The 20,435-nt window shown below is 43.8% G+C and overlaps 1 protein-coding gene across 2 annotated transcripts in view; it reads left to right on the forward strand.

Moving 5' to 3' along the window:
• Positions 1-20,435, forward strand: part of DNAAF9 (dynein axonemal assembly factor 9) — a 130,825-nt gene that overhangs the window by 88,592 nt on the left and 21,798 nt on the right. For both annotated transcript variants that reach the window (XM_079784898.1, XM_079784899.1), the window contains exons 23-29: positions 746-834; positions 1,427-1,528; positions 1,800-1,917; positions 4,082-4,170; positions 5,408-5,566; positions 11,206-11,331; positions 17,747-17,784. In XM_079784898.1, coding sequence (XP_079641024.1) covers positions 746-834; positions 1,427-1,528; positions 1,800-1,917; positions 4,082-4,170; positions 5,408-5,566; positions 11,206-11,331; positions 17,747-17,784 — 721 coding nt within the window. The remainder of the gene's footprint in view (positions 1-745; positions 835-1,426; positions 1,529-1,799; positions 1,918-4,081; positions 4,171-5,407; positions 5,567-11,205; positions 11,332-17,746; positions 17,785-20,435) is intronic.

Genomic DNA, 20,435 nt, shown 5'->3' on the forward strand with positions numbered 1-20,435 from the left:
TCTCTGCCCCACCCCAAGTTCTCCCTCCCCATGGTTCGGAGCCCTACCCTTGTGAATGGTCCCACCTGGCAGGCTGCATATTATAGGCACTCAGCACAGATTGCATGAGTGAGGGAGCTTACTGAGAATTGTACAACCCACTTAGATACCAAGAAATAGCCAAAGTCAAACAGATGGCCAGCCTTATGATGGTGGAAATGCTTGGAAAGGTGTGATTGGAACAGCTTATGAGAGGACAGTGTCTCTCCCCCAGGACAGATTTACAGAACATGGAGGAGACAAGAGCTGGCCTTAGCTGCAGATGGGGTCTCAGGCCAGTCTGTGTCTCCCTCTTACTGCGTGCTTGTCCTTTCAACCTGGAACACGGAGGAAGCCCTTTAGATTCTCTTCAGCCATCCCTCTGCTTCCAGACGGGAGCTGCTTGAACCACTCCTTCTGTCTTGCCCTATCACCAGGGAAGGACATGCCCCTTCTGCCAGAACATTATACCCAACACCTTCTTTTGTGCTTCCTGGCCTCTGAAGGAGCAGAATCCCTGGGAGAGGAACCCAGAAAGAAATTCTAGTTTTGAAAAATACAGAACAAAATTGCTTTAGGTCTCTATTTTTGAAACAAACTTGTTTGTTATGATGGTCTGCCTCCGTACTGACAGCCTAGATTTTCAACAACCATCAAATCCCCACGTGGGTTCCATATCCTGTTGTTGGGTTTCAAGTGTTCTTTGCTCAAATTCTGTTTTGTTTAGGTCTTCTCCCTCTGGCAACAGCAGGCTAACTCAGGGCTGTCTTTAAAAGTGATCCAGGAAGATGGATTATCTGTGGAACAAAAGAGATTGTAAGTGGCTGCCTTCAGTGTTTGTGCTTGCTTCCTAAGCTGTGCATGTCTGTTCTCTCTGCAGGATGACTTGCGTTATGTAACACAGGGGTCTTGGCTTCTAAAAGGGCCGACACGGTCACGTCATTGCTGCCAACTTGCAGGTAGCAAGAGCCCTTGGGGAAATAGAAGTCAAGAAAGTTGAAATCCACCAAGAATCAGAAACCCATTGTATTACCAAGGGTTTCAGGCCAGCCTTCCTATGCGGGCACACCAGTCACATTTTATTTTAGTCAGCAAGATGCTTGTTTTGGAAGTGTTGACTCTGTCACAGGACTCTGGCTTGAAAGCATCAGAACAAGTTATGTAAAGTATGTGCATCATAGGGATTAATATATTTTTATTGATTTCAAAAAGGAAGGGAGAAGGAGAGAGAGATAGAAACAGCAATGATGAGAGAGAATCATTGATCAGCTGCCTCCTGCATGCCCCACACTGGGTATTAAGCCTGAAACCTGACCGGGAATCAAACCATGACCTCCTGGTTCATAGGTCGATGCTCAACCACTGAGCCACACCAGCTGGGCTAATCTGTGAGCTTTTGATATTCCAGACACTCCAGTGCACAGAAGCTCTTCAATGTCCTGAGCCATGCTGCCAGGGAGAAACGAAGTCCTCTAAAGCTGCTCTCCGCCAAACTCCCAGAGCTGGACTGGTGAGCTCTGATTTTCTGTTTATAAATGTTTAATATTCTGGCTTTGAAATGTCAGAACCTCAGTGTTGGTCCTTTTTAAGCTTTTTTCTTCATAGCTTCTCAGGGATCATTGTAAAAGTTAGTAGTGACACACCATATACAATTTTATTCTTTAGAGAGAATCTCTCTAAGGTTTCTTTTTCATCAAGTAAATAAGGAGTTTCTCATGTGGATGGGCACAGTAAGGCAAGGCTGGTGATGCTAACACAAGAGCATTATCTTGCTTTTCTAGGTTTCTCCAGCATTTCGCCATCAGCAGCGTTAGTCAGGAGCCTGTGATGAGGGCCCATCTCCCTGTCCTGCTGCAGCAAACTGAAATCAACCCTACTCACCGAGTAGAAAATGACAAGGTACAGCAGCTCACCAAATCTGCTGGGAGTTCATGGGAAGAGAACCCTGATAGTCTGTCCTTGATCTTCTGTATCAGTTAACAAGAGTAGCTCAGGCGGAGTCCCTTTTATACGCTCCTTCACCTCTTTGGATTCTGATGTAATGATGCACATGAAACCCGCTCTATGCAATGTGTACAGGCATCTACATTAACCCCAGCCAAGCCTATGGCAGTAATGAAACTCTGGCACCTTGCCGGGACCTCCCCTTCCTTCTCCAGGCTTTTCAAACTCTTGCTCAGTGCTCTCATGCGGTCAGCTCTTTCTGGTTGTGACAAGGACTTACCTGGCAGTGGGTGACACATTGAGCTTAATGAGGGGATGGGCCTTGTTAGTTGGGCCTTGCTGGCATCACTAAGGTAAGCTGATACTGTATAAACATCCCTGAGTGGATTTTAATCTGCTCCCACCTCACACTCCCTTCCTCTTAACCCCTCCCACCATTTCTTTGAAGCCATATGTCTTCATATGCTCAAAGAGGGCATTTCACAGACTTTCTGTGAAAATCTAGAAGACGCTCAGCTACAAAAGAAAATAGAATCAGTAAGCAATTAGAAGCCTCGTTTTTCCCTTAGGCAGGAGTTTAAAAATGAAAATGCCTACTTGTTATATTTTGTTTAAAGGTGCTGGAGACCCTGGCCGGGTACTTAGTTGGTTAGTGTTGTCCGGATATGCCAAGATTGCCGGTTTGATCCCCAGTCAGGGCACATACAAAAAGCAACCAATGAATGCATAAATAAGTGGAACAACAATGTTTTTCTCTATCTCTCTCTCTAAAAATCAATAAAAAGTATTTTAAAAGGTGCCGTAGGACTGTCCTTAAAATAAGGTGTCTGGCTATAAGCATGTGTGCTGTGATTTGAGAGGCTGAGGCCTGGGCACTGAGAAAAGGAAATTTGGATGGGAGGAGGATAAACAAAAATTCAGTTACATGGAATACTCCCCACAGAGGCAGAGAGGGATACACAGTAGGGGCCTGGTCAGAGGGGAGGTGGGAGAGCTTCTGCTTCCCAAAAAGAGGAGGGAGCCATTGCCATCTCTCTGCTGCCCGGTGAGTGCCACCACGCTGAGCTTTAGTGTAAGTTGTTTGTGACCAGGCCTGTCCAGGTGAGTCTTGTGTATTGTGATAAAGCACATACTTAAAGAGGCCCTTGCCACACTATGTCACTTTTTCCTTTCCTCCCCTGCTTGACCCCTCTTTGTTAGTGAATTTCTTTGAGTTGCTTTACAATGTCTGCCTGCAGAGGGCCCTGTTTTCTTATGGTTGTGTATTAAAGTTGGGACAGTCCAGCCTGGGTCCTCTTCTCCCCATCAAAATTCAAAGGACAAAAGGCCACCACCAGCCTCTGCTTCAGGGAATTCAGCTCCTCCTCATGCTGGGCAACTTTAATGTGCAAGCATTTCACAAAACCTTACATGTGGACGTTTTACTCTCCAGCGGTCAGTCTGAGCATAGCAAAGAGAAGTGGAACCGGCTCTGAGCTGAGTTGTAAGAAGAAACTGACACCTGCATCCCAAACCAGTTTTTAATGCCTAGTATCCTGCAATGTATTCTCCTTGCAGCACTCAGTACCTCACCCCACTAATCATTTTTATTAGGGTAAAATATATGTTAAAAAACAAACAAACCAAAAACCTCAGAGGAAAAAAAAGACTCAAAAATGCTTCCTACACCAGTTTGTTTCCTCAGCTCAGGCTACGCAACTTGGAGGGCAGGGCAGCCAGACAAAAACATCTACAGTGCCACTGGTCTCCTTGGCTGAGGTTACTACACCAGTTGAGCCTATGGCATTTTGGTCCCAGACCTCCTTTCTGCCTAGTATTTTTCATTGTATTTTAATTGATCTAATCACAGCGTGCTCTATGGAAATTTTAATACTAATACAAAATTTAAAAAGTGTTTGCTATGTGCCAGACAATGGTCTAAGCACTTTACATATATTAACTCTAATCATCACACCTACCTCGAAAGGTAGGTTCTATTGTTAGCCCAAGTTCATCACAAAGCTAGTGAGTGCTGGTGCTGAAGTTCAAACTCACAGAACCTGGCTCCAGCAGTCTGTTCTCTCACACAATACTGCCTCCCAAATGAATCACAAACCCACATGGCTTTTCTTTCACGTAGGTCATTATCAGCATTGTAACTGGCCTCCCGGGATGTCATGCTAGCGAGCTCTGTGCTTTTCTGGTCACTCTGCATAAGGAATATGGCAGGTTAGTATGGCTGCCGCCTTTGCTTTGGGGAAAGGGAAACCTTGGACGTGTACTGACCTTTGGTGTAACTGGTAACAGCACAGTAGTCATCATCCATCCATTCATTTGACACATTTGTACTGAGCACTTTCTGTATGCCAGGCACTGCTCTAAGTGTGGAGGAGAAATGAACAAAACAGACACGAAAATCTCTGCCCTCATGGAGCTTATATTCTCCTGTGGGAAGACAATTAACCAGATAAGGAAAATTGTGTATTAGCTAGTGAAAAGTATGATGGAAAAAATAAAGCAGAGAAGGCTGTAGGGATCACTGGACTGGGAGGTTGGGGGTGGGAACAGGGATTCCAGCTTTAAAGGGGAGACCTCACTCACTAAGAAGGTGACATTTAAGCAAAGGCCTGAGAAAGTGAGGGAATGAACCCTGGGTATCTGGAAGAGCACTGTAACAGCCGGACCAGCACAGGCGAAGGCCTGGGAGTGTGCCTTGTCAGCAAGGCAGTTCAGGGCCAGGGTGGTTAAAACTTGGGACTGCGTGAGTTCATGTGCAGCTGGGACATGTTGGCTCAGGTGAAACTGGGAAACCATTCATCCATCACTTCCACCTGGCTGGCAGGTTACTAAACAACCCTTGCTCACTGAACCAGGCATTTGGTATCTAGTCAGTCTACCTCAAAGTAAGGCATCCTGCCAGAGGCTGTAGGGATTGAGAAGACTGCAGTGGCCCAGAGGTTTGGGAGTTTTTGGTGGGAGGTTGTGGAGGCTGGAGAGACAGGTTTTAGAGAGATGTGAGGGAGATATTGGACCTCCTTTATATAAGTACTAAGTAGTTAACCAGTTTCTCCCTCATTACCATTGCGTTTGTTCTGCAATCAGTCTAAATTCTTCACTCTGCACATTTCTTATTCTCAGCAAGCATTTTACTGTGCACCTGGCTGAAGCCATTGTATTGAATGGTCCTTAGGAAGTGACTGCCTGGCCAGGAGTCTTTCTCAGCTCTGAAGTCCATTGGCCTTTTTCCCTGTGGCAAGGAGTTTCCTGTCATAAGCTCCAGTGGCAGTGGTGTCAAGATAGGGGGCTCCGCACCCAGCCAGTACCCTCTGCCTGCTTCTTGGTGCCAGGATTGCTCTCTCCTGAAGGCTCTCTCCTGTACAAATGTCTGACATTTGAATCCACGACTGAGCTGCCGGGCCAGGCCTTCAGGTGGTGCCCACAGTGAGATCACACTTGCCATTTCCAGGTGGATGGTGTACCGCCAAGTCATGGATGGCTCTGAGTGTTTTCATGCTGCCCATTTCCAGAAGTACCTTTCCAGTGCCCTGGAGGCCCAGCGGAACCGCTCTGCCCGCCAGTCAGCCTACATCCGCAAGAAGACCAGATTGTTGGTGGTGTTACAAGGGTGAGCACTGGGAGTCTGGGGACAGTGGGGTAGGTGGTGACCTTGCCACTGCTGTTACTTAATGTGTAGCTTACCTAGGGCACAGAACAAACTCCACATGTGTATGAGCAGGGTCTGCGCTACACAGAGAGGCCTTAAATGAGCAAGGACTCCTGTTGCCATCCTGTGACCTAGAGTGGCTGGTGTAGCTTACAAATACAAGTTTTAAGTTTGACTTTAACATCATAATATTGCCAAAAGGTAGGAATTAGGGAGGTTTTCTAGGTAAGTTTCTTTGATAATTCTTATAACAATAGTGATCCCTAAACCTCTTCCTTCACTATTTAGGCGAAGGAGCTTCACCTGTTTCAGCCCTCCCTCATATGGAGTGGCAGAGACAGCCCCCACACTCTGCAGTCTCCAGCCCCACCATCCTGAGGTGAAGGATGCTCGATTAGTGAAGATAATGCTTCACCATTCTGTCGGTGAAGAGCTTGATTAGTCCAACTCAGTGGTCGGCAAACTGCGGCTCGCGAGCCACATGCAGCTCTGGAGTGTGGCTCTTCCACAAAATACCACGTGCGGGTGCACATGTACAGTGCGATTGAAACTTTGTGGCCCATGCGCAGAAGTCGGTTTTCGGCTCTCAAAAGAAATTTCAATCGTTGTACTGTTAATATTTGCCTCTGTTGACTAATGAGGTTGCCAACCACTGGTCCAGCTGAACAAGGAGCTCCCTGAGAGGACAGGTTCAACAGTGTGTACCACTGCTCCCAGCACCCTGGCTGCAAGAAGCTTCCCTTGACCTCTTGCAAGGCCTTCCAGGAAGGAGCCCCATGCAGGTCCATCACCCCCTTAGAGGAGATTGTGCCGAAATGCAGGCCGTGCTCTTCACTGGTGTCACTGTGGTTGGTGATAAAGACTCTTATGGCAGTTCTCATAAACTGCTTTTGTGCTATGCTGGTTTTTGTGCTTGTAATAATGATTATTTGCAATTGGCTGATTGTTTCCAGTAAAGAATAGGCCCAGGTAATGGTGAGAGTTGGAGGAAAGCCAGGTCAGTGGTCCTGAGCGGGAAATGGGCAAGGCTGTGCACCCCACCAGGCATCATTCCTCTTCCTCATGCCTGTTCTCACCCTGCCCTGGGCTTTCCTTCTGTCAGCGCCTTTGTGGGCTGAGGTTGTGGAAGCCACAGAGCAAGTGTCTGAGTTTGAAACCACTTGTTTCCTTCTGTTTTTTTCCATTGCTTTTAATGGTTAAAATAATAGATTGACCCCTGTCAGAGTTGAGAGTCAGTAGGGGTATGGACCTGGAGTCAAATTTGTCAATTTAACATTGTGCGGCTGAGGTAATTTTCCATCTTCTGTCACTTCATAGACCATCGTTGATTCCTTGTCTCTGATTGTGCAAGTCTGCAAAAGTGTCAGCTGTGCTGGCTGCTCTGTACTGCAGTGACAGTGCACGGCCAGCCCATTCTTGTCCTCTCAGACACAGCCTTTGCCCAGTCACAGCCCTGGGATGCTAGGGACCTCAGATTTCCTAACAGACTCAAGCCAGGATACCAGCTAAATGCTGTGGCTCTCACTAAGACACTGTCCTTACAGGCTGGGCCTATTCTCTTGAGGCTCAGCAGGGAACTTGTGGCAGCCTCCTTTGTGAATGTCCATCTCCTTGGGGCTGGACCTCCGAGCCCAGTATTGAGATTGCTGGTGAAGGGTGACCCCAAGGGTTTCTCAAATCGAGAATGTATTCCTTTAATGTTACATTAATCTTCATTTATAGGATTCTTTGGGGTAAACCTGTGGTTGGGGCTGAGTTTTATTTTGCCCCTAGAGTGGCCTGGTACCATTTGACTTACTGCAGCAGTGGGGGAAGTGGTGTTGAGCTTTGACATCAAGTGGAGCTATTAGTTGTTACTATAAAAATTAATGTATTTTGAAATTATGGAATTTTTAATGGAGGACAGAACAGTGGTTGTCAGGAGTTAGAGATGAGAGTGGGAGGACAGAAGGGAGGTGTGTGTGGTTATAAAAGGGATCCTTATGGTGGTGAAGCTGTTCAGTATCTTGACTATGGTCGTGAATATAGGAACCTACACAGGTGACAGAATTCTATGGAATGACGTACATATAACACACAAATAAGTAAAACTGGATAAATTTAAATTTTAAAAATTAATTTTAAGGAATTTGTTTATACTTTGGAAGGTTGTAAAATCATTCTTTAAATTATCTACATTTAAAACTAAGTATCTCAAAAATTAATTAATTAACTAATTAACTAATTACATAAATAAAACTAAGTATCTCTCTAAAAACAAAAATTGAATTGTGCCCAGTCGGTGTGGCTCAGTGGTTGAGAGTTGACCTATGAACCAGGAGGTCACGGGTTAGATTCCTGGTCAGAGCACAAGCCCAGGTTGCGGGCTCAATCCCCAGTAGGGGGTGTGCAGGAGGCAGCCAATCAATGATTATCTCTCATCATTGATGTTTCTATCTCTCCCTCTCCCTTCCTCTCTGAAATAAAAAATAAAAAAATGTATTTTTAAAAATTGAATTAATGTAAAACATGTTCCCAAAGTCTAGGCTTAAATTGCAAACATAAAACAGAGCCCAAAGGACACTTGAATGGGATATCTGTATATTTCAGAGGAAAGAAAGTTCAAGTCCTGCTGGGGTTTGGTTTTGGTTTTGGTTTTATTTTTAATAAAGGTAGTACAGACAAAAAAGAGGCAAACATGAAGAACCAGTTTTTTGCCTTCATCATGCATTCAGGCAGTTTAGCCAAAGTGGCCGGATGCAGTCTGGCAGCTGAAGTGGCCTGCTCCTTCTGTGGTGAGGACTGCCTCCTTCTGTTTGGAGGCCACGCCCAGTATGATTGCTTTAAGGCAGGGGCTGGGGAGAGAGGAAGGGTCTAGCAGAACCCCTCAATAAGTAGAGTGAATGACACTTAGGGCTTCCTCTCTTGCCACAGGGGCTCTTGGCTGCAGTGCGGTGATGCATCATGTAGATGCGCTGGCCTCACCAAGGAGCCTGGGGCCTGTTTCTACTCTTTTTTCATTAAAATAAATGAAGATAAATGGAATGCTCTGAAAACCTGGAAATTCCCCAGTCACCCTCTCTAAGGGTAAACCTATTGTGTTAGAATGACCAAAATCTGCAGGACTGGCTTGTAAATCTTTTTTTTTTTTTTAATAGTTCATCGATTCATAGAGAGAGAGGAAAGGAGAGGGAGAGAGGGAAAGAGAAACATAGATGTAAGAGAGAAACATCCATCAGCTGCTTCCAGCATTGCCCACTTGTGCCCTGACCTGGAATCAAACCAGCAACCTTTTGGTGCTTGGGACAACACCCAACCAACTGAGCCACACCGGCCACAGCTATAAATCTTTTTCAGTTCTTTTTTACCCTAAGAAGTGAGAGCCTTGCCCTAGCTGGCTTGGCTGAGAGGATAGAGTGCTGGCCTGAAGACTGAGGGTCCCAGGTTAAATTCTGGTCAAGGGCATGTGCCCAGGTTGCGGGCTCCATCCCCAGTAGGTGGCGTGCAGGAGGCAGCCAATCAATGATTCTCTCTCATCATTGATGTTTCTATCTCTCTCCCTTTCCCTTCCTCTCTGAAATCAATAAAAATATATTTTTTTAAAAAAAAAGAAATGAGAGTTTCTATAGGCTCCTACCAAATATGGAAATTTAAAAAGCTCCAAAGACTCTTCTTCTTTTTTTTTTTTTAGAATCAGGGAAAAGTTCATGCTGAGGAGCAAGGCTGGGACACTTAACCATGAGAGTTATATCTATTAAACATGACCACAAAGAGATTTGAGGCAGCGTGCAAGCATCAGTCCTGCTCACCATGTGTGCATAAGGGCCTGGCAGTGTGGGCAATGTGGGGGTCTCTCCTGGCATCCAGGCCCACTCAGACACTGCAGAACCAGTGGAGAGAACTCCACATGGTTGTACACAGGCAGGGGGAGAAACTTTCAAAAAAAGCCAGTGAGCCCTGACCGGTTTGGCTCAGTGGATAGAGCACCAGCCTGCGGACTGAAAGGTCCCAGGTTCAATTCCGGTCATGGGCATGTACCTTGGTTGCAGGCACATCCCCGGTAGGAGGTGTGCAGGAGGTGGCTGATCAATGTTTCTCTCTGATCAATGTTTCTAGCTCTCTATCCCTCTCTCTTCCTCTCTGTAAAAAATCAATAAAATATATTAAAAAAAAAAAAAAAAGCCAGTGAGCCATGGCTGGGTAGCTCAGTGGGTTAAAGCACCGTCCTAATACACCAAGGTTGCAGGTTCAATCTCTGGTCAGGGCACATACAAGAATCAATCAATGAATGTATAAATAAGTGGAACAACTCCTCTCCTCTCATCACCTTTCCTCTTCTCTCTTCCTCTCTCTCTTTCTCTCCCCTCCCAACCTCCCTTCCTCTTTCCTCCTAAAAATTAAAAATGAAAAGTCAGTAAGCAGCCCAGCCAGTGTGGCTCATTTGGTTGAGCATTGTCCCATGCACCAGGAGGTCACCAATTCAATTCCTGGTCAAGGTACATGCCTGGGTTGTAGGCTCAATCCTGGTAGGGGACAAACAGGGGTAGCTGATAGATGTTTTACTCTCACATCAGTGTTTCTCTCTCGCTCTCCTTCTCTCGCTCTAAAAATCAATAAAAAATCTTTTTTAAAAATCATATTACATCCTGGCCAATATGGCTCAGTGGTTGAGCTTTGATCTATGAACCAGGTCACAGTTCAATTGTTGTGGACTCGATCCCCAGTAGGGGGCATGCAGGAGGCAGCCGATCAATGAATCTCTCTCATCATTTATGTTTCTATCTCTCTCTCCCTCTCCCTTCCTCTATATCAATAAATAAATAAATAAATAAATAAATAAATAAATAAATAAATAAATAAATAAATATTTTATATATATATATATATATATATATATATATATATATATATATATATACTTTTTTTTTTTTTTAAGTAAAAAGATTGAGAAAAAAAATGGAGTCAAGATGACTCCAGACAAATCTTTTGGCCCAGCAGCTGAAGGAGTGTTCTCCTCTGCTGAGAAGGACAAGGCCTTGGGAGGAACAGGTGTGGGGGAATTGGGTCATGAACATATTAAGTTCTAAGTGAAAATGTCAATTTGACTCTGCACAACTGGAGTTTGGAGGGAGTTCCAGACAGGATATACAAATGCAAGGGTATTTGACACGCATCTCCCAAACTGGAGAGGTACCTGATGAACCCCCTTTTCTCTCTTGCCTACATGTTCTGTGAGGTAGAAGGAGAGGAAAGAGCTATTTTAAGAAAAATAGACCAATGCAGAAGCTCCTAACTTGATCAGAAAACAGGCCTAAGAACACCAAGTCCACCCTCAGAGCCCCATAGTCACCTGTGCAGACTTACCTTTACCCTGGGGTTTGGGGATTGAACTTCTACCCACACTTGCACAGTTATGAGGACTAATGGAACTCGGGAATGCAGAAACACTATGGATTCCAGTGGCTCCAAAGCATGAAGTAGGGTGACTCCAAGAACCCAATCATAGGCTGCTCCTCTTGGTCCTCCTTCCACTCTTGCTCAAGCCACTTGGCATTCTCCTTTTTCCCCGCCCCACTCCGCCACTCCAATCAGTAAACTAACCACTCCCTTTTTTTCCTCAGCTACACAGATGTTATTGATGTTGTCCAGGCCCTGCAGACCCATCCAGACTCAAATGTCAAGTCTTCCTTCACCATTGGTGCCATCACAGTGTGTGTGGAGCCCCTGAGCTGCTACATGGAGCACAGGTACACTCCTAAGACTACCTCCAGCCCACAGGACATGGTGTGTTTAGTGTACAGAAAGCAACACACTAGCAGGAGACACATCTTCATGTGTTTGTCTTTTGGAACACATCAGTCTACCTTATATACAATAAATGCTCAGTTGTTACTGGATTAGTGCCCGGTTCTAGAAGACCCCTTTGGACTGGCAGCCTCTCCCCACTTTTCTTTGTGTGCTGAAGAGGCAGTGGAACTGGGAGCAGCATCTCCCAGAAAGAAATGCCCAGGGCAGCCTTTTCTCTGTCTTTACTGCATGGGAGGGGCCTGTGTCCCAAGGCCCTTGGAGTTTCTCAAAGATACTTTTTCATATGGTGAAGCCATCTTAAAGCCACTTTTACCTCAGTTAATGACACTCATTCTCACTACCAAACGGGGAACTTTTTTTTTTTTTTCTAACTTTGGGAGTAATATAAGAACAGTAAAGAAAATTGGGTAATAGTTCATCCATAATCTCACTAATTCAATATAACTATTATAATACTTGTGAATTCCTTTCTGATCTTTTTTTTAATTCTTTATTGTTTAAAGTATTACATACAGTATTACATATGTCTCCTTTTCCCCCCATTGACCTCTCCTCAGCCTCCCCCACCCCCCATCACATGCCCTAGTGTCTGTGCCCATGGGTTATGCTTATATGCATGCATACAAGTCCTTTGGTTGATCTCTTACCCCCACCCCCACCCCCTACCCCCGCCTTCCCTCTGAAGTTTGATGGTCTGTTCAATGCTTCTCTGTCTCTGGATTATTCTTGTTCATCGTTTATGTTGTTCATTATATTCCACAAATGAGTGATATCATGTGATATTTATCTTTCTCAACTGGCTTATTTCGCTTAGCATAATGCTCTCCAGGTCCATCCATGCTGTTGCAAATGGTAAGAGTTCTTTCTTTTTTACAGCAGCATAGTATTCCATTGTGTAGATGTACCACAGTTTTTTAATCCACTCATCTGCTGATGGGCACTTAGGCTGTTTCCAAATCTTAGCTATGGTAAATTGTGCTGCTATGAACATAGGGGTGCATATGTCCTTTCTGATAGGTGTTTCTGATTTCTTGGGATGTATTCCTAGAAGTGGGATGACTGGGTTGAATGAGAGTTTCATTTTTAATTTTTTGAGGAAACTCCATGCTGTTTTCCACAGTGGCTGCACCAGTCTGCATTCCCACCAGCAGTGTACGAGGGTTCCTTTTTCTCCACATCCTCTCCAGGACTTGTCGTTTGTCGATTTGTTGATGTTAGCCATCCTGACAGATATCTCATTGTCTTTTTGATTTGTATCTCTCAGATGACTAGTGATTTTGAGCATGTTTTCATATGTTTCTTGGCCTTCTATATGTTCACTTTCAAAAAGTGTCTATTTAAGTCCTTTGCCCATTTTTTGATTGGATTGTCTATCTCCCTTTTGTTAAGATGTATGAATTCCCTATAAATTTTGGAGATTAGGACCTTATTGGATACTAGAGGCCTGTTGCATGAAGATACATGCAATAGGCCTTCCTTCCCCTGGCATCTGAGACCCAGGCCTTCGTTCTGGCCGCCACCTTCCGTCTTCGCTCCAGCAGGAATCTTTGCTCCGACCAGAGCAGCTGGGGGGTGGGGCCACTGCCATCTTTGTCGGGTTAATTTGCATACCCACTCCTGATTGGCTAGTGGGTGTTACAAAGTGATGGTCAATTTGCATAATTATCTTTTATTAGTGAAGATAACATTGGCAAATATGTTCTTCCATGCAGTGGGCTTTCTTGTTGTTTTGTAGAAGGTTTTTATTTTTATGTAGTCCCATTTGTTTATTTTCTCCTTAGTTTCCTTTGCCCTAGGAGCTGTATCGGTAAATATATTGCTACGACATATGTCTGATATTTTGCTGCCTATGTATTCCTCTAAAATTTTTATCGTTTCTTGTCTTACATTTAAATCCTTTATCCATTTTGAGTTTTTATGGTTTCCTGTCTTAAGTTTAAGTTATTTATCCATTTATGGTATAAGTTGGTGGTCTGGTTTCATTTTTTTGCCATGTATCTGTCCAATTTCCCCACCATTTATTGAAAAGACTGTCTTGATTCTCTTGTATGCTCTTGCCTCCTTTGTCAAATATTGATTGAGCATAATGGCTTGGGTCAATTTCTGGGTTCTCTGTTTTGTTCCATTGGTCTATACGTCTGTTCTTGTGCCAGTACCAGGCAGTTTTGAGAACAGTGGCTTTGTAATATAGCTTGATATCTGGTATTGTGATCCTTCCAACTTTGTTCTTTCCTTTCTGATCTTTTTATGTGCATGCTTTTTTCCAGTTTTATATTCTTCTTCTTCTTAGGTTAACCTATAAACAAACATATATGTTAACATATGTATGTTCTTGTATCACACTGGTAATTACATTTTTATTATATAATCATTATGTGTTTGGGTGAACATAATTATCTCAATCATTTTACCACTGTTACATAGGATGTCTCCAACATTTCACTATTATAAATAATACAGTAGGAACACCTTTATCCATATAAACTTCTCAAATTTCAGATAATTTCCTTAGACTAGATTCCTCAGAGAGATATTATTAATTAAGTGTATTATAAGTTTATTACTTTTTATTCACATTTCCACATTGCCTTTTTGAGTGGGTTTTACAGTTCACACTGCCCCAGTGGTGTCTGGAATTACCTGCTTCATCATGAAAGCATTCCTCAGTGGGGAGAGTTTCAAGCATTACATTGTCTCCTCAGAGCTATTTAACTTCCTCTCCCTTTAGCCTAGTGGAGTATATCCCAGGTCTGTAATCATGTGGTCTTTCCGGCTAGTCCTTATTATTATTATCCCCTGGTAACTGATTGATCTATCCTTAGACCGTCACCTGAAAAAGCTCCCTTCCTATTTGAGTCACAAGTTTGGTATCTTTAAATTTCTCATAGAAATTACATTAGAAATTATGTCCCTAATCACCTTATCTGATCCCAAGAAATGACTTCGCCGTTCTCTCTTTTCATTTTCTGTGATCCTGGTTCTGCTCCTTCTGTCTTAGGTTAGGTTACTGTAATGAATGCTGAGCATCACCATTGTACTGTGGACTTCCATGCTGACTCTTAACATGCGACTCTTTCTACCATTCATGTCTCTTCTTTTTCTTGTTTTTTTAAAAGATGAATTAAAGCAGAAGGAGGTCTAACATGGGATTAGATAACTACCATAGATACTACCATTTTTAAAAAAGTAGGAAAAGATAGTAATAAGGAAACAACAGATGGAAGTTACACTTCAGAAAAATTAGCCCAAAGAAATACTCTTCTAAACTGTGAAGAAAAAAGAAATTCAGGAGAATAGGAGCTAGCAGGGTGGGGTAGAGAGAGCTCAAGGAAGAGATATAAAAGGTCTGGGGAGCCCTAGCCAGGTAACTCAGTTGTTTATCATCCCAGTGTGCCAAGGTCGCAGGTTCGATCCCGGTCAGGGCACATATAAGAACAACCAATGGCCTTAGCTGGTGTGGCTCAGTTGGTTGAGCATTGTCTCATGCACCCAGAAGTTGCAGGTTCAATTCCCGATCAGGACACATGCCCAGGTTGTGATCTCGATCCCCAGTAGGGGGAAAGCGGGAGACAGACAGTTGATGTTTCTCTCTCATCAATGTTTCTGTCTGTCTCTCCCTCTCCCTTCCTTTCTCTCTAAAATCAATAAGAACAATTTAAAAAAAAAAGCAAACCAGTGAATGCACGAATGGGTGGAATAACAAGTCAATGTTTCTCTCTCAAAAAAAAAAAGGTGGAAATAGGGCATAGAAGTCTTGCTTTTTTCTTTCTGTAACGTGGGGTTTAGTATGGCTTCTTTAATCTAGGAGGTGGACTAGATTCAGGATGGACCTATGTGAGATTTGCCTGATGTCTTTATTTTAGTGGGTTTCATTCATTGAATTTCTATTGAGTGATTGCTGTATGCCAGGACCATTCTAATCATTGAAGGGGCAGCAAGGAACAAGTCAACCCAATCTACATTTTTGTGGATATGCACATGAGAATTTTGGGACACATGTTTTGGGGCAGATTAGATCAGTATCATTTATTAATTGACTAAAATTTTATATAAATCAGGTACTTGGTTGGAACTTGAGAAAATGCATGATACCATACCTACATAAGACTTAGGAGTATATTATAACCACAGCTATTTTTGTTATTCAGAGGAAGAGCTGGTCAGCAACCACTATAGTATACGCATTATTTCAGTGTTTGTTGGTGCAGAACTTGTCTACTATGTTTAAGACTCCTAAGCCAGGCACTCTTTAATATTACAGTTTAGTAGGGAGGATGAGAGAGCCAACATTTATTTTGCTCTGTTTGTCCGGCACTGTGATGCTTTACTCCTCTTACTTCTCTAAATCCTCCTTTAAGGTAGGCTTCATTGTCATGTTTTACTATGAGAGAGCCACTCAGAAAAATTAAGTAATTTTCCAAATGCCACAGCAGTGGCATGTACATAATTAATCATGATATAGAGTAGGAAGTACCATAATAAAAAATACTTTGTATAATACAATTTTATACAAATTATAAAGAAGTGGTGATAACTTCTATTTGAATTAAAAAGAAAGCCAGAGTATGAATTTGAAGGACCAGGATTCCAAAATGCCAAAATATGAGAAATTGTATTCCAGTTTCAGGGAATCATATGTATATGCAAATCCGTGTGTTCTGAATATTTTCTTTGCAGATGCTTAAAGGGAGCAGCTTGATGACCCCAGGCCCTCTCAGATCCCTTAAGGGGGAACTCTGCTCAACCTTATCTAAAATGCCTGGCTATGAGAAGCAAGCAGGGTGCTAAGAAGGGCCTTTCAGGGCATGTACTCTCAGGCCAGGTCACAAGCACTTGATGGGGACAGACACTTTCTAACAATATATTTGCTGTAGGGGAGGAGGACGTTCAGTGAACGGTGAGTGCAGGGAAGTCAGTGAGTTCTGTTCTTGGGAGACTCTGGTGTGGATGTTCCAGGGCTCTTGACCTTGCTCAGAGCACATAGGGGGTTCCTCTTTGAAATTCTTCAGACCCCATGAGGTAGTCAGGCAAGAGCAGCCCAAAAAGTGGTATTCATCCAGCTCACTCACCCACCAAATTCGGTTCCAAATGATGTGTGCCTGGCTGTTTTTAGAAATCAAATAGAAGAATGAAGACTCGCCACCACCAAGGAAAATCCCCCCAGTGTTTTGAACAGCATTAATACCTGCCACATAGACCAGAAACAGTTCAGAAGTGTGGCTTCAGTAAGCATCCCACTTGCAGGGAAAGAAAACAGGAGCTCTATGGTGCCAAGCAGACCTGGGTCCCTGCATCAGCCCTCCCACTTATTAGCTTCATGTGCAGCCTTGGGCAAAGTGCTTAGACTGCTTAGTCATCCTACACCCATTCTTCTCAGCTTTTAACGGGGTGGATGTAAAGACAGAACAAGATTGGATATGTGAACTGCTTGCATAGGGCCCAGCCCTGTAGTAAGACAAAAGGCAGCTATTCTCATTAGTGTTACTGTTCTTCCCTGAGGAGAGCACTATGATGTTTTAGGAGTTTTAAAGCACTAAGGGTGTGGGATTTTCTCTGGGGCTTCCTACAGAGCTCCAGTTATTAACTAACTCACACTTTGGATCAGTCACCCTCACCGGCTTCAGTTGTGGTCCAGTCAGTTTCCTGTTTTTCATTCACTATTAGAAGTCAGAATGGGATTAAAGGGGAAACAGGGTTCTAGTGCGCACATGAAGGGAAACATGGCAACTTTGGTACTGAAAGCCCCTGTTAGAGTTAGGTGAATGTAATTTTTCTCATTTTCCTTGAATTTCCCCTTTATGAAGACAGTACCTTAAAAAAAAAAAAAAAAAAAAAGGCCAGCTCTCTTTCTGTTTCCTATAGTCTAGAGACTGGCCATGCTCAGGTAGGTATCCCCTCTTCAGCATTCCACCAAGAGTTGGCCATGTGCCGAAACTGGTTTGGCTCAGTGGATAGAGCGTCGGCCTGCGGACTCAAGGGTACCGGGTTCGATTCCGGTCAAGGGCATGTGCCTTGGTTGCGGGCACGTCCCCCGTGGGGGGTGTGCAAGAGGCAGCTGATCGATGTTTCTAGCTCTCTATCCCTCTCTCTTCCTCTCTGTAAGAAAATCAATAAAATATATTAAAAAAAAAAAAAAGAGTTGGCCACGTAGGGACTTTTCCTGGTTTAAGGAACCCTGTTTTGGTTCAAAGCTGTGAAAACCTCTTGCATAGCCATGGCTATCCTAATGCTCAGTGCTTTCTGCCGCTTGCCCCTCGAGGAAATCATCTTAGGTATCAGGGATATGCTCATTTTTGTGGGAAATAATGACAACTCTGACATTATGGTTTTAAAATATTTCTTTTTCCTCCCTAGATTTCTCTTTCCGAAATGTCTTGACCAGTGTTCACAAGGTAAGCAATGGGCTTTACTCCTGTTTGCATGACTTTCAGATTCTGTTTAGATGCAACAGACTTTTCTTCATTCTCCTACCTACCATTCTAAAATCTAAAACAAATACATTGGTACAGGGAAAACTTTGACATCTTTTATTTTTATATTTGATCGGCAGATTTCTTCCAGAGTTGGTCTCTTAATGATGACACATTGCCATGGCAACACCTCTCCTGAGCTGGGCTTAAATCTGCCCTTGCCTTCCAACTAATATCAGTGGACTGAATAGGTATTCCTGGCCACTGGAACATCAAGATCTTGCATTTCTCCTATCCCATGAGTGCAGAGTGTGGCCCGAGAGAATAGAACCTTCTCCCTTAATATTCCCCCTACATACACTGGAATTTTCCATACCTCCTTGGTAGCATTTAGAAAAATCCACCCATCCTGTAGGTTACACTCAACTTTGCATTGTCTTACTGTCTGGAACCCTAGAAGCAGCACTTTTTTGTCATATTAGCTATGGTGCCTGGAGACCCAGAATAAATTCTAAGTTTCCTGCAGTGGTGATAAAATGCTCATTGTTGTCAGAAGACCTGGGCTCTGGGCTTCCTGAGCCACCCCAGCAAGTAGATATCAGACAAAGAAATAACTCGGTGTCCCCAGCAGAGTTTTGCCCTGCTGAGCCCACTGCCAGTCCACAGGGAGCGGAGACAGCCGAGCATACCAGAGATCCAGAGATGTTGTCCTGGGAAACAGCTGAGCTGGGTGCTGCACAGGGCAGGAGGCCGGGTCACTGGCGGGAGGAATGTGCAGTTGGACTGCTGCACCAGGAGTCTCAAGTCCCGCCTCCAGAGGCCCCTGTGGCTTTACAGGCATTGCACCCCAGAAACTGAGTGGAATGGAGGTAGATACTCACAGTATCTACACCAGGTAGAGATTAAGGAGATCTTACGGAGGTTGGGTCAGTGGGATATGATGATAGGTTACATATGGGACATGAGTTAGAAAACGGAGCTATGTTGGATGACTCCTAGGTTTCTAGCTTGAGAGATTAGGAAGGTTGGTGGTGCCTGTCCTTGAAATAGAAAGCACAGGAAAAAACAAAGGACTGGAAGATAACCAAGGAGAGCTGTCTGGTCCTCAGATACATGTTTGGTAGTCAGCATCAAAGCCACGGGTGTGGGCTGTAGTCAGCTCCTGTCCACCACATTATTGCCACCCTAGTGTCCTTGGCTCCTTGACACTTTCAGTGACCCTCTGCTTTTTTTGCACATAAATAACAGATGCTTGGGCTGCCCTGGCAAAGGGCAAGTGCTTTGTCTTCAATGTCATGAGCCTGAACAGGACAAATTGCATTCTCTCTGGCACTTAGTAGGAATATTTCAATATCACTGTCTCCTAATTCAGTGTTCAAAGGCAACTTGTGTCAAATTCTGTGCTTGTATAAGGCTAGGGATGTGATCAGATATGGGCAGTCGATCTTGGGGCCACATACGCTGTTTTCTGAACTCCAGGGGGCTTGTGCAGTGACAGTGCCTTGATAAATATCTTCCCCTCGCATCTGGGCCCAGGGAACCCTGTGGACTGGTCTGGCCTGGCTCACCATGGGCATGGGCTGCCTGGCGGAGGGGGGGGGGGGGAGGCAAGGTCAGTTGACTCATGAACAATACAGGTTTGAACTGTGCAGATCTGCTTATATGCAGATATTTTTTAATAAATACTGTAAATGTATTTTCTCTATGATTTTTAATAACATTTTATTTTCTCTGGCTTATAAGAATACAATATATAATACATATAACATACAAAATATGTGTTAACTATTTGTTCACAGTAGGCTATTAGTAGTTCAGTTTTGTGGTAGTCAAAAGTTATATGTAGCCTAGCCCGTGTGCCTCAGTGGTTAAATATCAACCTATGATCCAGGAGGTCATGGTTCGATTCTTAGTCAGGCCACATGCCCGGATTGCAGGCTTGATCCCCAGTTGTGGGCATGTGGGAGGCAGCTGATCGATAATTCTCTCTCATCACGGATGTTTCTTTCTCTCTCCCTCTCGTCCCTCTCTCTGAAATCGATTTTTTAAAATTATATGCAGACTTTATTTTACTATAATGCCCCTAACCCCAAAGTTGTTTAGGGTCAACTGTATTTTTCTCCTCGGTGATTTAGTGGCTCCCTTGGAGGTGGTATCTGACACCAGTAGACAAACACTTCATGTCCCAAGGGAGCATATTGCTTCCCTTTGCTCCTTTTCATGAGTCAGGTTCTCTGATTCATTGCTTTTACAGCAAAGGATTATTTACAATGAGAAAAGGACTGTATTGCAGTCCCAAGATGATGTGTATTACAGAAATATAAGGATTAGGAAATAATCTCAGTGCTTAAAAAGCTAGCAGGGCCCATTATAATGTTGCCTTGAATGCAGAGTAACACATTTTACTAACATGCACTTCTCTTAAAAGTATCTATAGATAGATAAAAGAGGCAAACTTTGTTTTCTCCAGGGCTACTGAAAGTCTTTCCCCCAGACTAGGATGGTCAGATAGACCTTAGAGATGTCTGGGCACTGTTGGGAATGGGCCAGACTGGTGAGACCTTGGCCAAATCTGGGTACCCACTCCTTGGTACAAACAGAAGGAAGCTCCTGAGCCAAGCAAAATGAAAACA

This window comes from Cnephaeus nilssonii (assembly GCF_951640355.1).
Source record: "Cnephaeus nilssonii genome assembly, chromosome: 11".
NCBI classification, from domain to species: domain Eukaryota; kingdom Metazoa; phylum Chordata; class Mammalia; order Chiroptera; family Vespertilionidae; genus Cnephaeus; species Cnephaeus nilssonii.